The sequence below is a fragment of the Brachionichthys hirsutus genome, unplaced genomic scaffold (genome assembly GCF_040956055.1).
Source record: "Brachionichthys hirsutus isolate HB-005 unplaced genomic scaffold, CSIRO-AGI_Bhir_v1 contig_389, whole genome shotgun sequence".
Taxonomy (NCBI): Eukaryota; Metazoa; Chordata; class Actinopteri; order Lophiiformes; family Brachionichthyidae; genus Brachionichthys; species Brachionichthys hirsutus.
In genome coordinates, this window is record NW_027180341.1 from 219,394 (window position 1) to 235,294 (window position 15,901).

The following is a 15,901-nucleotide window of genomic DNA, read 5'->3' on the forward strand; positions in this document are numbered from 1 at the left end:
CCAAAACAAAAAAAAACCCTTGTTGGAGGACAATCCTACCAAATACTACGACAGTTTCTCTTCCAGGACTTCCTGTACTGAAGAGAAGACGAGCGCAGGGGAGGGACCCGTGGCGAGGAACAGCAGAGCTGTGCGTGACGTACGATTAGCTGGGTTCATCTTCGTGGTGTCCCTCTGACGACTGGAGGTTGGGTTAAGGCTGTGTGTGTGAACATGCTGATACTGAACGCGGCCCCCGCACAACAACTAGCGGCCCCTCTCTGGGCCCCCGATCAGCCTCGAGCAGAAGCGAGTCCTAACAGGACATTATCAGGGCGACGTCGAGCTCAGGTCCAGAATTGTCAGGTCAGATGAAGGATGTTACGATCAGGCTTCCTCTCCTCTTCCTCTACTTCCACCCCCCCCCCCCCCCCCATCACCCCATTTGTCATTCCTCGAGCTCTCCTTCCACAACCTCTTCCTCTTTGTAAGTGCCTCATCTCTATCAGGATGGCTGGCCAATCAGGAGCACTCCTCTCCGATGCGCTGGCACGAGCGGCCCACCTTGCGGTCCAGCTTCACCATCTTGAGGATGGCCTCCTCGCGACCACGGCCCAGATGGTCGAACAGACAGTCGTGCTGCTCGGGCAGACGGTGAAGCATGCAGAACACGTAGCCTGGGTGGAAACAGAAAATGGTTTGATGGATTCCCACTTCCTACAGAGAAACCGTTTGGCCATCACCTGGCCAAACACAGCATGGAAAACATTTTCTTACCGGTCTCGCAGAACCTTTTGCGATACGTTTCATATTCAAGTTGAAGATTAAGCAATGAACAAAGCCAAAAGTGAATTATGCTGAAGAAAAGAACTGCAGCGGTCTCGTGAAGATGGAGGTCAGTGCCGTATTTGACGATGACAAAGCCTCACCACAGCGGCAGGAGCCCAGTTCCTGCTGCACCAGCTCTAACTTGGTTTGGCAGCGGTAGCAGCGCCGGCGGTTCTTCTGCTTCGGCAGCCCGCGGGCCTCCTCGCCGCCGCCCTCCTTGTCGTCCGTTCGTGGCCGTTTCTCTGGCGTTTCCTCGCTCTCAGAGCCCGATGCTGAAAATAATCAGCAGGGTTGAAAGTTAGCGCTTCAAGTGGGGCAGGATATAGAGCTACGGGCCGGAACAGGAGAACGAGCGTACCCGATTCTCGGGGGCGTTTTGTGGGGGTGCAGAGTGTGCCTTGGGCCGTTTCTGTGGACGACACGCCTGCAGGTGGAGAATAAAGAGATGCAAGACAGGATTTGTAAAGATGAGTCTCAATGAACATGGAAGACAACTTCCAAGTTAAACCGCTCAGCCAAAATGGGTGACTTCACATACATCAGGAGTCTTAGACTTTTACTGAATGGAACTTGAGGCTTGTCCTTTTTCGCTGTAGAAACAATGACTCAGGAGCCAAACAATCATTGCAATCCACCAGTGAGGACGCCATTAGACTGAAAGCATCATGAGATAACTCTCTAGATGCTTGTTCGATGACTGACTTCCCCTGCCCACGTAGAGAAGCCTGGCAGCTGCTTGTATAAAGCAACAGTTGTAGAAGTCAAACAGACTACGAGCCCACACTCTAGCACAGACATGGGCAAACCACGGCCCGCGGGCCGTATACGGCCCGTTATGCTTTTCAATACGGCCCGCCGAACTTGTCCAATTACCAAAAAATTCAAAATCATAACTTTCATTTTGTCCCTGCAATACCCGTGTTTCACCAGCAGATGGCGCACTGACAACCGCGGTGGAGTGTAGCGAATTACTCTGCATTAGTTTCTTTTTCCCCATTACTCTCTGACCCCGTCTGTAGAAATGAGCGGACCGAAGAAAAGCAAAGTAGACGGTGAGGGCCGAGTGTTTAATAAAGAGCGCACAACAAGATTTCTTTTCACCGAAATCCGATCTACGGCTGCATGTCTGATATGCCAAGAAGCCGTTGCGGGTGGCTCCTGCACAGAGTTCTGCCGTCGCTTCTCTGATTTAAAGAAAATTGACGCATCACTTCAGCTGGTGTCCCGTCCCGTCACAAGACCTTGAAACCGCACCGCAGGATCTGCAGGATAAGTTCAAGTCTCTTAACCTGAATGACTTTTATGTCTCACTTAACGAAGCAACGTTTCCAAACCTCCGGAGGACGGCACAGAATATGCTGTTGTTTGGCTCGACCTACGTGTGTGAGCAGACGTCCAGCGTCATGATCAATAAATCCCGTTCTTTTAATGAAGTGCGCATTTATGCACAGCAGTGGAACAACAATGAGTGCAGCAGAAATGATTGAGATTTAGTATTTCGTGTTTTGATATGTTTTGAATGTTGAAAGTGATCATCTTTTTTCAATAAATGTTGCTTTATTTACGTGTTCAAGTAAAATTTATTAAAAACAGATGCAATCACCAGGTTTGACAGATCACAATGTCATTGCTATTTTAATCTATTTACATTTCTCCTCACACCGTTGTGCCAAAATATGTGTAAATGCTGCATCTTGCATATTCATTGAGACAAACGTACTACCTGGATTAGGGCTATTTTGCACATTTGAAAGACGCAGTTCTTCGTACACACTGTTAGTAAATCGGGTTGTACATTTATCTGTGTGTGTTTACTGTGCTATGAGGTTTGCACACGACACGCAGCGCTTTAGTATATCTAAACACTCATCCAAATGCTCCTGGCCCGGCCCCTCTGTCAAAATTTCAAACCCAATGTGGCCCGCACGTCAAAAAGTTTGCCCACCCCTGCTCTAGCAACAAACCGGGCTTTCCAGTCTGAACCAGCAGCTGATTTCACTCGGGCATTGAGTGCCAGTTGAACCATGTGTACCTTGTGTATGGTGATTCTATTTGTTGTGGCTGCTCACCAACCATCGGAGTATTGCAGTATGAAATTACTTCCTGAATTCTGCAATGCACCCATGGTTCCTTGATGGCATTGTTGAACGTTTTAGAGACTGTGCTGTCGGTACTTTGGCACCTGGCTCTCTATCCCCCTCTGTACTTCACCACTACATTTAAAGACAAAGAACATCCTTCCAATCTTCAACATGTTTCTTTTTTCTTGACGTGGAGGTCGCCGGTTGGACAACCTTACCTTCCCTTGCGTTGGGAAACATGGGCGAAGGCGCTTCGGTTAACGGCTGCTCGGAGCTCGAGGGTGGCGCTAGGCTACTGCTCGTCTCGCTACTGAAAACTGGCGATTGGCTACTCCCAGTGATCTGGATTGGCGTGGAGGTGCAGTCCTCCCCTGGCTGCTTCTTCTGGATGTCTGTGGTCAATGACAGAAAATAATGAAGTAGGAAGAAATGCGTGTTCAGGACAGGAAATGGAGAGATACACGAAGAGAACAAACACAGAAACTCAAAACAAACGTTCTGTGTAGAGCAGAGGTGTCCATGAACCCAATCACATGATATAGGTACTCAATACAAACACATGGAACACTTAGTATGGAACCAACTTAACTTGCACACATGCATTAGGCAAATTTTGAATAAGAGCTTAAGTAATGATCCGATTCATCAAATGAAACCGTTCAGATCAATCATTCAAGTCACTCCATATGGCCTAAACGTCCTGGTTGCAACTTACCCTCATAGTTGTGCCAAAAAGAAATACATATATACACATCTTTGCATTTGGACTCTTTTTTTGTCTGCTTGGGTACCTTTAAATTGTCATGACTTGATTTCACCTCCGTCAAGATTTTCAAATAATAAATGCACCCAAGTGATTAATTTTTAAATATTCCCTCAACTTTGCCAGCTGAAAAATGATTTGGTAAAAGACCCGATCGCCTCAGACTATTGTGCTGCACTTGGAACCTCTCTGCAGGACACTGGTTGGTATTGATCCACTGTTTTATACCCTCCAGGGGACGCAAGGGAGGGCAACCCAGATTTGAGCTTTTCCTCCACATGCAGACTAACCCACTTGCGCTCAGCCTCTATGCTCGTGTGCATCGAGTCTATTCCGAGCATTCGCGCCGTCTGTGAGGCTGAACTGAGGCCAGGCCTTTCTGCCATACTCACCGACAGGGCTGCAGTGCTCCCTCAACCCATCCTGCTAGAATAGTTGGAAACATTTCATGTTTATATTAAACAGTATTAATTGTTGGAATGCATGCCTCTAATCTCTAGGTCTCTACCATGGCTGGGCAGTATGCCTCCAAATCAATGTTACTGTCATTTCAAACTTAGGACTTTATAGTTTTACAGTATTGCATGTTTCTGGCATTCACTCGTTTTCTTCTGCTTTGCGGGTCACGGGAGTAGGCTGGGTACACCCTGAATGTGTCGCCAGCGCAACGTGGGGCCACGCTCAGACAGACAACCACCCACACACACACTGATACACTATGGGCAATTTACATAAAACGCATGTTTTTGGTGGTGGGAGGAAACGGGAGAACTCGGAGGAAACCCATGAACATACAAACTCAGCACGGACATGATTCAAACCTGGTACCTTCTTGTTGTGAGGTGACAGCACGAACCACTCCGCCACCGTGCTCCCCAATCAGAGCTGGTCATTTATGTGACATAGCGAGACTAAAAGTGGTAATTACATTCAAGTACCTTCCAGTACGTCATTGACATCATTACTGGTGTCAGTCCACAGCTGCTTGTGTGCCAGATTCTTTTAGAATACTCTGCCTTTAAAATGACAGTACTGTGCATCTTTACCAATGGGCCTTCAGTTGAGACTGATCCAGACCTGACAACCCTGGGAAAAAATGCACAGCCAAGCATAAACCATATTATAACTAGAAAGACAGAGACTGCAGACCCCGCCTCCAAAAGACTATTGGATCGTGTGAGACAGTAAACAGGGCTTCCGGATCAGAGGGGCCAAACCTGCTCTAGCTTGCTGCTCCGGAACGTACTACAAGACACCTTCTGGACTCTTTTTCCCATCATGCCATCCGTGTCCCTCCCTCTTAAAGTGGCAGTTTACAGCCCAGGCACAATTCCAGATGTAAAAATAATTCTAGAATCTGGATCCAGATCCGGATCAACGCCATTATCGGGGAGGACCGAGCCACGGACAGAACCTTGCTTGTGTAAAAAATTCAAGTCGATTGGGTTACTAGTTTTTGAGTTATGCGCTCGGACAGACAAACAGACAAAGGATTCTTTCACATTGCGAGATAGGGCACTTGGAGGCGAGGGTCTGCAATCTCTGATTGATCAGCTTGTTTTCAATTGAACCCTGGTTCGTTTCGTAAGCGGTGATTCAAGATTCAAGATTTATTGTCATCGTCTCAGAACAGCAACAAAATTGTGATTGGAGCATCAACACTGCATAGTCTGCCACCAGTGCATGAACCCCCAAAAATAATGCAGGGCGGAACAGAGCACGTTATATTTGATCTGGTGTGCATTTTTTATTTTTGAGAAGGTATGTGCACCTGCGCACCATTTATGTGCACCACTTAACAGAAATTATAAGCAAGATGTACGGCTTATTGAACTAATTATTTTTGAAATGCATTTTTTCAGTTTTAGTGGGAATAGTTTTGTTGGTCTCGCTTTTTAGCCAGCGCATCAAAGTCTGGAGTGAGTTTGGTTGTGGAGATACTCAGGATGGATCTGAGGTGTTGGTATGTTAACCTGGATCTGTGGCTGGCTTTGTTGATGTCAACTGCCAACCTCTGAGCAGTAGCCTCCCGCTCTTTTTTCGTTGACTGCTCGCTAGCATTGTTAGCATGCTTTGGGGCTATTGTAGCCATTGTATTCTTTAATAGCCTATCGGCATATCAGGTGGACAGCAGTTGATCTGTGAAAAAAATATTTAGGTGTTGATAGAATAATTTAATATTTCCATCCGCTCTTAACTGTTATTGGAAGGAACAGCCCCATCTGGTGGACAGCAATGTTATTATGATGTCACGAGTCAAGGGGCGAAGCTTGAACTTTGTCAATAAAGGCCTCGAAACAGGAAGTCGGGGGGAGAACACGATGGCAGAGGGCCAAGACGGTCCGTGTGGCCGCTAGAGAAAAGTAACTGGTGTCAAGCCTGATTTCATTACCGGTGTGTTTGGTAATTAATAACATGATAGGGATTTATCTCGATCAGGTGTCCACTTATTAAACACAACATTCTCTGTCCACTTTCCTTTTCTTAGGTCCGCTCATCTTTACAGAAGGGCAGCGGGGTCAAAGAGTAAAGCACAAGTGCGGTGTAATATGCCACACCTCAATAAAGGTCAATGTATATACAGTGCACCATCTAGTAGAAAAACGTGAGAAATGCAGGGAAAATAAAACATTAACAAGGTTTATCAATATAATTTCTTCAAATTCGCCAGGCCGGATTAAAAAACTTAATGGGCCACATATGGCCCCTGGGCCATAGTTTGTCCATGCCTGGTCGAACTCACTATTTTCTGCTCAATGGTGAAAATATAATTATGAAATTTGAGTTTTCTGCAACGTTCCTAGCATTACCTTTTCGCATTGTTAGCATTCCTGACTGGAATCAGTTGGCACACCTAGCAGTCTCTGTGAGAGTAGCTCTAGATGCCAAACAGAAGCTTCAAATGAAACAGGTGGAACTGTTTCCTATTTATGTGTGATCAGTGACATCAGAGATGTACTGTACTATGTCATAAGCATACAAAAATGCAGGCCTTTCCATTAACAAATACATGCAGATTTTACTGGTCAACCACTCAAGGCAGTGAATGCGTGTCAACCACACCTCAAGCACTGCTGTTCCACGGGGTGAACACATCGAAGCAATTCAACACCATCAATACCAACTGATCGCCTGGCTGTGAACAAGACAGAAACTTGTCAACCAAATCCACCAACTAGCTGCCAATATTCTCCCATGCTTTTAATGTTATTTGCCAAGTTAAGGTTTTAAGGATAACAATTGTTTTCATTATTAAGTGATCAGCGAAATGTAACTATAAAATGTTTTCAAAATTTCCAAGACGAAGCCCAAAGCGATATCTGGCTTGTTGAAATAGTGAGATATAAAATTACAAGAACTATGTAAAATCTAGAGTTCTCCCGTCGATTTTCATCTCCATTTTGATCTCTGGCTTCTTCCTCACTGTCCTCATGTCTTTGCTGACGCTGTGGTTCAGACTCTGAAGGCTGAACGGAGGAGCTGATCGCTGCTAACAGATCACTGCCATGCTAATCAATAGCAGTGAGCTGGGTGCTGCAACTATTTGACATCACACCCAGAATGCCTAGCAAAGAAAACAACATTGGCGACCCCCAAACAGAATGGATTTTATATCTTATAAGAAATTATTACATATTTTTGTCTATGTATTTACATAGTAAAAGGTAAATTCTTGTACTTTTGAACTGATTTGTCGAAACAGTCAGGGATCACTTTAAGAGAACCGGGAAATATTTGGCATTAATGATGTGACAAAACATAACTGAAATAAGATTTATTTTCAATGATCAATTATGATCATTTAAAGAAGTCCAGAAGTCCATCTGAAGCTGACAGAGGACCGGGATGCTGTAAACCTGTCACATTTGGACAGGCTGGTGGATGAGACAGAGACTTACCCGCAAAACATTTGGAGCAGAGATTCATGGTTTTACTGGACCTGATGGGATATAAAGAAAACCAATGTCATACATCTCACACATCCAGGTTTTTCCTTAACTTATTAAGACTGCTAAGCAAATGTAAAGCTTTTGATACAATTTAATGTCAAATATTTGCTTATGAAACTGCACACAATATCCAGTGGAGAAGAAGCCTCTTATTTCACCACCAAACAATTCCAGCATCCGTTTGTTGCAGACTGGCTGGACACAACATGGCTGCTTCTGTAACACTAGCACGACCTTTATCTCCCCCCTGGCTCGGATTGGACAGTAAAATCTTTCACAACGGTGAAGCTCTTTGTTTGCTGAACCTGTAACCGGGCCTTTGTGTCAATAATTTCAAGGAGGGCTGACAGGAATTTGTAGTATGGAGAAGCAAATGAGTGTTATAGGGACACTTAAGAGTAGCTCACAGAGGGTAATACGGCTGTATGGTTATTTTCCTGTCGGCTTCAGAATTGATTCAGCACTGCCAGGTTATATGCAAGCAGAGCTACTATAATCTCAAGTCCATTTTTTTGATCATTAACTATTCAAGGACAAGACCTGAACAGACAAGGCACATGTGTACCTGTTAATTTGACTTTGGAAATGATACATTATTCTAACCCCAACTGTATGATGACCATCACAGACAAGCAGAATGTGAAATGTCCTAAAATGGCCACCGTACATTGGAGATACTCAGGATTGTGTCATAACGATACAGAAAACCACCCTGTTAAATGGGTTTTCAACAAGAACACAATCTTTTCAACTTTCTGGCTCAATCTGACAGCGATCAGAGGGCACAGGGACATCACCAGACATGCTCCATGAGAACAGTGATACCCTACAGAGACTGGCCAACCGTAGGGTATCGTCTGGTCATACAGGAGCAACGCGTCCAATCCTGCAGGACAAGCTTGAACAGACCATTATGCTCCTAAAGCAATGCTAGCGCTCCAACCCAATCCACAATCCGCATTTAAACACAATGTCCAGTGAGCGTTTTGGAAGTCTCACCATTAAAGGTTGAGATCTGACATCCTTTCTTGTGATAAAGAATCACCATGTCTAACAATGATCACGCCCGTGAAAGAACTGGTGTCCATACCGACAGCAGTCAAGGAGGCCAATAACCAATATTTGAAGCTGATATTCATTTGCTGTAAAAGTGAAACTATTGGCGTAAAAATTTAGAATACAAACTCCGAAAACTTAATTTCATTTAAATTCCTTGAAGCAAACGTTTCTTGAAGATATTTTTTTTTTATCTTGGGCAATAATCAACAAGATCGTAAAGAGGGAGAGAATGATCAGTACAGGCTGACCAGACAGAGAGACAGAGACAGGAAGGATGTTCAGCATGTTAGAGTGATGAAGAGTAGAGACAGGAAGGATGTTCAGCATGTTAGAGTGATGAAGAGTAGAGACAGGAAGGATGTTCAGCATGTTAGTGATGAAGAGTAGAGACAGGAAGGATGTTCAGCATGTTAGAGTGATGAAGAGTAGAGACAGGAAGGATGTTCAGCATGTTAGAGTGATGAAGAGTAGAGACAGGAAGGATGTCCAGCATGTTAGAGTGATGAAGAGTAGAGACAGGAAGGATGTTCAGCATGTTAGAGTGATGAAGAGTAGAGACAGGAAGGATGTTCAGCATGTTAGAGTGATGAAGAGTAGAGACAGGAAGGATGTTCAGCATGTTAGAGTGATGAAGAGTAGAGACAGGAAGGATGTTCAGCATGTTAGAGTGATGAAGAGTAGAGACAGGAAGGATGTTCAGCATGTTAGAGTGATGAAGAGTAGAGACAGGAAGGATGTTCAGCATGTTAGAGTGATGAAGAGTAGAGACAGGAAGGATGTCCAGCATGTTAGAGTGATGAAGAGTAGAGACAGGAAGGATGTTCAGCATGTTAGAGTGATGAAGAGTAGAGACAGGAAGGATGTTCAGCATGTTAGAGTGATGAAGAATAGAGACAGGAAGGATGTTCAGCATGTTAGTGATGAAGAGTAGAGACAGGAAGGATGTCCAGCATGTTAGAGTGATGAAGAGCAGAGACAGGAAGGATGTCCAGCATGTTAGTGATGAAGAGTAGAGACAGGAAGGATGTTCAGCGTGTTAGAGTGATGAAGAGTAGAGACAGGAAGGATGTTCAGCATGTTAGAGTGATGAAGAGTAGAGACAGGAAGGATGTTCAGCATGTTAGTGATGAAGAGTAGAGACAGGAAGGATGTCCAGCATGTTAGAGTGATGAAGAGTAGAGACAGGAAGGATGTTCAGCATGTTAGTGATGAAGAGTAGAGACAGGAAGGATGTTCAGCATGTTAGAGTGATGAAGAGTAGAGACAGGAAGGATGTTCAGCATGTTAGAGTGATGAAGAGTAGAGACAGGAAGGATGTTCAGCATGTTAGAGTGATGAAGAGTAGAGACAGGAAGGATGTCCAGCATGTTAGAGTGATGAAGAGTAGAGACAGGAAGGATGTTCAGCATGTTAGAGTGATGAAGAGTAGAGACAGGAAGGATGTTCAGCATGTTAGTGATGAAGAGTAGAGACAGGAAGGATGTTCAGCATGTTAGAGTGATGAAGAGTAGAGACAGGAAGGATGTTCAGCATGTTAGAGTGATGAAGAGTAGAGACAGGAAGGATGTTCAGCATGTTAGAGTGATGAAGAGTAGAGACAGGAAGGATGTTCAGCATGTTAGTGATGAAGAGTAGAGACAGGAAGGATGTTCAGCATGTTAGAGTGATGAAGAGTAGAGACAGGAAGGATGTTCAGCATGTTAGAGTGATGAAGAGTAGAGACAGGAAGGATGTTCAGCATGTTAGTGATGAAGAGTAGAGACAGGAAGGGTGTCCAGCATGTTAGAGTGATGAAGAGTAGAGACAGGAAGGATGTTCAGCATGTTAGTGATGAAGAGTAGAGACAGGAAGGATGTTCAGCATGTTAGAGTGATGAAGAGTAGAGACAGGAAGGATGTTCAGCACGTTAGTGATGAAGAGTAGAGACAGGAAGGATGTCCAGCATGTTAGAGTGATGAAGAGTAGAGACAGGAAGGATGTTCAGCATGTTAGAGTGATGAAGAGTAGAGACAGGAAGGATGTTCAGCATGTTAGTGATGAAGAGTAGAGACAGGAAGGATGTTCAGCATGTTAGAGTGATGAAGAGTAGAGACAGGAAGGATGTTCAGCATGTTAGAGTGATGAAGAGTAGAGACAGGAAGGATGTTCAGCATGTTAGAGTGATGAAGAGTAGAGACAGGAAGGATGTTCAGCATGTTAGAGTGATGAAGAGTAGAGACAGGAAGGATGTTCAGCACGTTAGTGATGAAGAGTAGAGACAGGAAGGATGTTCAGCATGTTAGAGTGATGAAGGGTAGAGACAGGAAGGATGTTCAGCATGTTAGTGATGAAGAGTAGAGACAGGAAGGATGTTCAGCATGTTAGAGTGATGAAGAGTAGAGACAGGAAGGATGTTCAGCATGTTAGAGTGATGAAGAGTAGAGACAGGAAGGATGTTCAGCATGTTAGAGTGATGAAGAGTAGAGACAGGAAGGATGTTCAGCATGTTAGAGTGATGAAGAGTAGAGACAGGAAGGATGTTCAGCATGTTAGTGATGAAGAGTAGAGACAGGAAGGATGTTCAGCATGTTAGTGATGAAGAGTAGAGACAGGAAGGATGTTCAGCATGTTAGAGTGATGAAGAGTAGAGACAGGAAGGATGTTCAGCATGTTAGTGATGAAGAGCAGAGACAGGAAGGATGTTCAGCATGTTAGAGTGATGAAGAGTAGAGCCAGGAAGGATGTTCAGCATGTTAGAGTGATGAAGAGTAGAGACAGGAAGGATGTTCAGCATGTTAGTGATGAAGAGTAGAGACAGGAAGGATGTTCAGCATGTTAGTGATGAAGAGTAGAGACAGGAAGGATGTTCAGCATGTTAGTGATGAAGAGTAGAGACAGGAAGGATGTTCAGCATGTTAGAGTGATGAAGAGTAGAGACAGGAAGGATGTTCAGCATGTTAGTGATGAAGAGTAGAGACAGGAAGGATGTTCAGCATGTTAGTGATGAAGAGTAGAGACAGGAAGGATGTTCAGCATGTTAGTGATGAAGAGTAGAGACAGGAAGGATGTTCAGCATGTTAGAGTGATGAAGAGTAGAAACAGGAAGGATGTTCAGCATGTTAGTGATGAAGAGTAGAGACAGGAAGGATGTTCAGCATGTTAGAGTGATGAAGAGTAGAGACAGGAAGGATGTTCAGCATGTTAGTGATGAAGAGTAGAGACAGGAAGGATGTTCAGCATGTTAGTGATGAAGAGTAGAGACAGGAAGGATGTTCAGCATGTTAGTGATGAAGAGTAGAGACAGGAAGGATGTTCAGCATGTTAGTGATGAAGAGTTTCACATCTTACCATCTGATTCACAAAATCATTTCCGTTATCTCCCTCTGGCCAGACTAGTTCTAAAGATCTTCACTTATTTTTAAGGTAAACATTGTCATAATGATTCCTTCGGGAAACCCATACGCGTGAACCCGCACGCGCGCAACCATTCATGCGCGCCCAGCACGGCGAAATCTCATACACGTGAACCCGCACGCGCGTAACCTAATTCGCGCGACCAGCGCGGGTTAAAGCAACCGCAGTACTTTAACACAAGTTTGTCTTACCTTCTTTAAAATGTGCGCAGGATCGCTGTTCGGCCTCGTCAAACCACCCATCGGCAAACCGGAAGAGGAAGGCTGGCCAGTGAAGAAGTTGCTCCACTGGACGTTAGATTCGCTCCGTCGGAGCGCGTGCACGTTCAGCTTCCTCACCGCGGCTCGAAGACGTCGGTTATATTGAGCGCCGGCACTTCGAAGGACCAACTTATGTCGGGGTTTTTCCCTGACACACTGTGTAAGAAATAATTAAACGCACACAAAATGAATCGGGCAGACAAGCTTCGATACTTTGCCGGTAAGGAGGACCTTGCTCGCCCAGCGGCTGCGACCAAGAGACCCCTCAGCCCTTTTATTAACACGGTGAACGTAGGTGTTTCCCAGGTATTTACGTAGATCCCTACCCCCTTCGATGAAACTAGAGACAAAAGGAATTTTTCCTAGAGAAACCCCCGTGGCTTCCTCCATCTTAAAAACTCTACAATGAGACAATGAAAATAAAACAATAACTCTGACAAATGTCTAGCTAGTTTACTGGATGATGCTACCGGGGTCAGACTCTATAGGCGCATAGTGGTCTAGCGTTGTTGTCAAAACTAATTTAATACCAAATCATGTGCATTCTGTAAAATTAGCTACTAATGTTAAACATACAATATATCAAATGTTTATTACCGTAAATGTCTAGCTAGTTTACTGGATGATGCTACCGGGGTCAGACTCTATAGGCGCATAGTGGTCTAGCGTTGTTGTCAAAACTAATTTAATACCAAATCATGTGCATTCTGTAAAATTAGCTACTAATGTTAAACATACAATATATCAAATGTTTATTACCGTAAATGTCTAGCTAGTTTACTGGATGATGCTGCTGGGGTCAGACTCTATAGGCGCATAGTGGTCTAGCGTTGTTGTCAAAACTAATTTAAGACCAAATCATGTGCATTCTGTAAAATTAGCTACTAATGTTAAACATACAATATATCAAATGTTTATTACCGTAAATGTCTAGCTAGTTTACTGGATGATGCTACCGGGGTCAGACTCTATAGGCGCATAGTGGTCTAGCGTTGTTGTCAAAACTAATTTAATATCAAATCATGTGCATTCTGTAAAATTAGCTACTAATGTTAAACATACAATATATCAAATGTTTATTACCGTAAATGTCTAGCTAGTTTACTGGATGATGCTACCGGGGTCAGACTCTATAGGCGCATAGTGGTCTATCGTTGTTGTCAAAACTAATTTAATACCAAATCATGTGCATTCTGTAAAATTAGCTACTAATGTTAAACATACAATATATCAAATGTTTATTACCGTAAATGTCTAGCTAGTTTACTGGATGATGCTACCGGGGTCAGACTCTATAGGCGCATAGTGGTCTAGCGTTGTTGTCAAAACTAATTTAATACCAAATCATGTGCATTCTGTGTGCACCGATCCGCTGCACCGATCCGTCTGTCGATCTCCCGCTCCATCCTTCCCTCACTCGTGAACAAGACCCCGAGGTACTTGAACTCCTCCACTTGTATATCATTAATATCATTAATGATATTCATATATGTAAATACACTGATCATGTTTAATGATTACTCACACTAATTATTAACAAAGTTTTAACAAGGTAGGGGACAGATTTGACTAGAAGTCTTTTATTTTATACAAACTCTTGAGAAACCATGGAAATAAACATTCCACAAAGAATGGGACTATCAATTATTATTTTTTCTAATCTTGTGTTGTTTCAACAGGTAAAAAAAAAATATAAAAACTAATTTAAACAGCAGGTCTCCCATCCCCAGTCAGAACTGCTGCTGCCTGATGATTCCAGAACGGACTGAGAATCCTCTTGAGCTGCTTCTAGCAGGAATAAATTTATTCCCGGTTTCCTTTTGGTCTCTGCAAACGAAAAGGTCATTAGAACTCCCACCATCCTCCAAATGCTCAGCTGTCATTCAGGAGTAGAAGTAACTGTTTCTCACCATTAGTGCCTTGGTCCTCGTCGATGGAAGCCTTTGTGATGCATGCAGGGTCTTCTTCATGCAGGGTCTTCTGCTGAAGAGTCGGCATGATGAAAGTAGAAATGACCATCTCTGGTATAATTCTCATCACAGGGTCCATCACCAACATCCTCTTCAGCACATCAGTGCACAGGTTCCTGTCACTCCTTTCATTTTCATTGTCTTCCTCCAAATCTTCTCACCTGTCTTGTCTCTCCTCGTCCACCGTACTGAATCTACTCTCAGGTGGAGCGGGCTGCACCAGGGTCACACCTGGTGTTGACCTTACAGGAGATGGACTCCTGGACTCTGTGTTGCACACTTGAAGAATGACTCAGTGTGTTTTGGAATGAATTTATTGTAAAATACATACAGACAACATATTTACATGCGCCGGTGTCCTCCTGCGCCACATTCTAGCATCTCTATGCGTGCCCGTAGGTTGCTGCTATCAGTGCTGTCAGACGTGCTCACCACGCAGCACACTCCCTGCTGTGGCGGATGTCGGTAATACACCGTCAATGTATATTGCCTGCATGTCGATATCTCGAGTACAACATTTTACCCCAAACCCATACCCTGAAGACTAACAATAGTAAGTCCAGAGTAAAAGGCTTTAATGTTAGTAACAATACTTCAGTAATATACAATAACAATAATGATATGTAAGAGTGTGGGGGTGTCTTGCTTCACAAACACACTATCCTCACATCTGGTTGGGAGATGATGTCACTGGGGTCCATCTGAGGGGTAACAGGCTGATCCATGGTCACCCAGGCTTTTAAAACTGAGCTTCTCACCCTATCTCTAAGGTAGAGCCCCGCCCCCCTACGGAGGAAGCTCATTTCAGCCGCTTGTACCTGCGACCTTGTTCTTTCGGTCACTATCCAAAGCTCGTGACCATAGGTGAGGGTAGGAGAACGAAGATCGACCGGTAAATCGAGAGCTTCACCTTTGGGCTCAGCTCTCTCTTCACCATGACGGATCTGTGCAGAGTCCGCATCACTGCAGACGCTGCACCGATCCGTCTGTCGATCTCTCGCTCCATCCTTCCCTCACTCGTGAACAAGACCCCGAGGTACTTGAACTCCTCCACTTGGGGCAGGATCTCCTCCCCGACCCGGAGGGTACACTCCACCCTTTTCCGGCTGAGAACCATGGCCTCGGATTTGGAGGTGCTGATTCTCATCCCGGCCGCTTCACATGCGGCTGCGAACCGATCCAGTGAGAGCTGGAGGGCACGGCCTGATGAAGCCAACAGGATCACGTCGTCTGCAAAAAGCAGCGATCCAATCCTGAGGTCACCAAACCGAACCCCCTCAACGCCCTGGCTGCACCTAGAAATTCTGTCCATAAAAGTTACGAACAGAGGGGCAGCCCTGACGGAGTCCAACCCGCACTGGAAATAGGTCTGACTTATTGCCGGCAACGCGGACCAAGCTCTGGCACCGGTCATATAGGGAGCGGACACCCCGTATCAGGGGGTCCGACACCCCATACTCCCGGAGCACCCCCCACAGGACTCCCCGAGGGACACGGTCGAATGCCTTCTCCAAATCCACAAAACACATGTGGACTGGTTGGGCAAACTCCGATGCACCCTCAAGGACCCCGCCGAGGGTGTAGAGCTGGTCCACAGTTCCACGGCCAGGACAAAAAC

General features: G+C 44.8%; 1 protein-coding gene across 1 annotated transcript; it reads right to left on the bottom strand.

Moving 5' to 3' along the window:
* Window positions 1–424: 424 nt before the first annotated feature.
* Window positions 425–15,430, bottom strand: LOC137913728 (AN1-type zinc finger protein 3-like). Its single transcript, XM_068757361.1, has 8 exons — window positions 15,301–15,430; window positions 14,445–14,514; window positions 7,551–7,591; window positions 3,107–3,280; window positions 1,590–1,592; window positions 1,166–1,231; window positions 909–1,079; window positions 425–656 (listed from the first exon to the last, which is right to left on the bottom strand). The coding sequence occupies exons 1-8, from the start codon at window positions 15,428–15,430 to the stop codon at window positions 502–504; spliced, it is 810 nt and encodes a 269-aa protein (XP_068613462.1). The 3' UTR covers window positions 425–501.
* Window positions 15,431–15,901: the final 471 nt, after the last annotated feature.

What these genes read in the sequence shown, in the direction of transcription:
- LOC137913728 (XM_068757361.1), bottom strand. Translation starts at nt 15,430, where the DNA reads ATGAGAATCAGCACCTCCAAATCCGAGGCCATGGTTCTCAGCCGGAAA. An exon ending in CTGCTCCAAATGTTTTGCGG is followed by an intron (nt 3,281 to 7,550) that starts GTAAGTCTCTGT and finishes CATTGACCACAG; the next exon opens with ACATCCAGAAGAAGCAGCCA. An exon ending in ACTGGGCTCCTGCCGCTGTG is followed by an intron (nt 657 to 908) that starts GTGAGGCTTTGT and finishes GTTTCCACCCAG; the next exon opens with GCTACGTGTTCTGCATGCTT.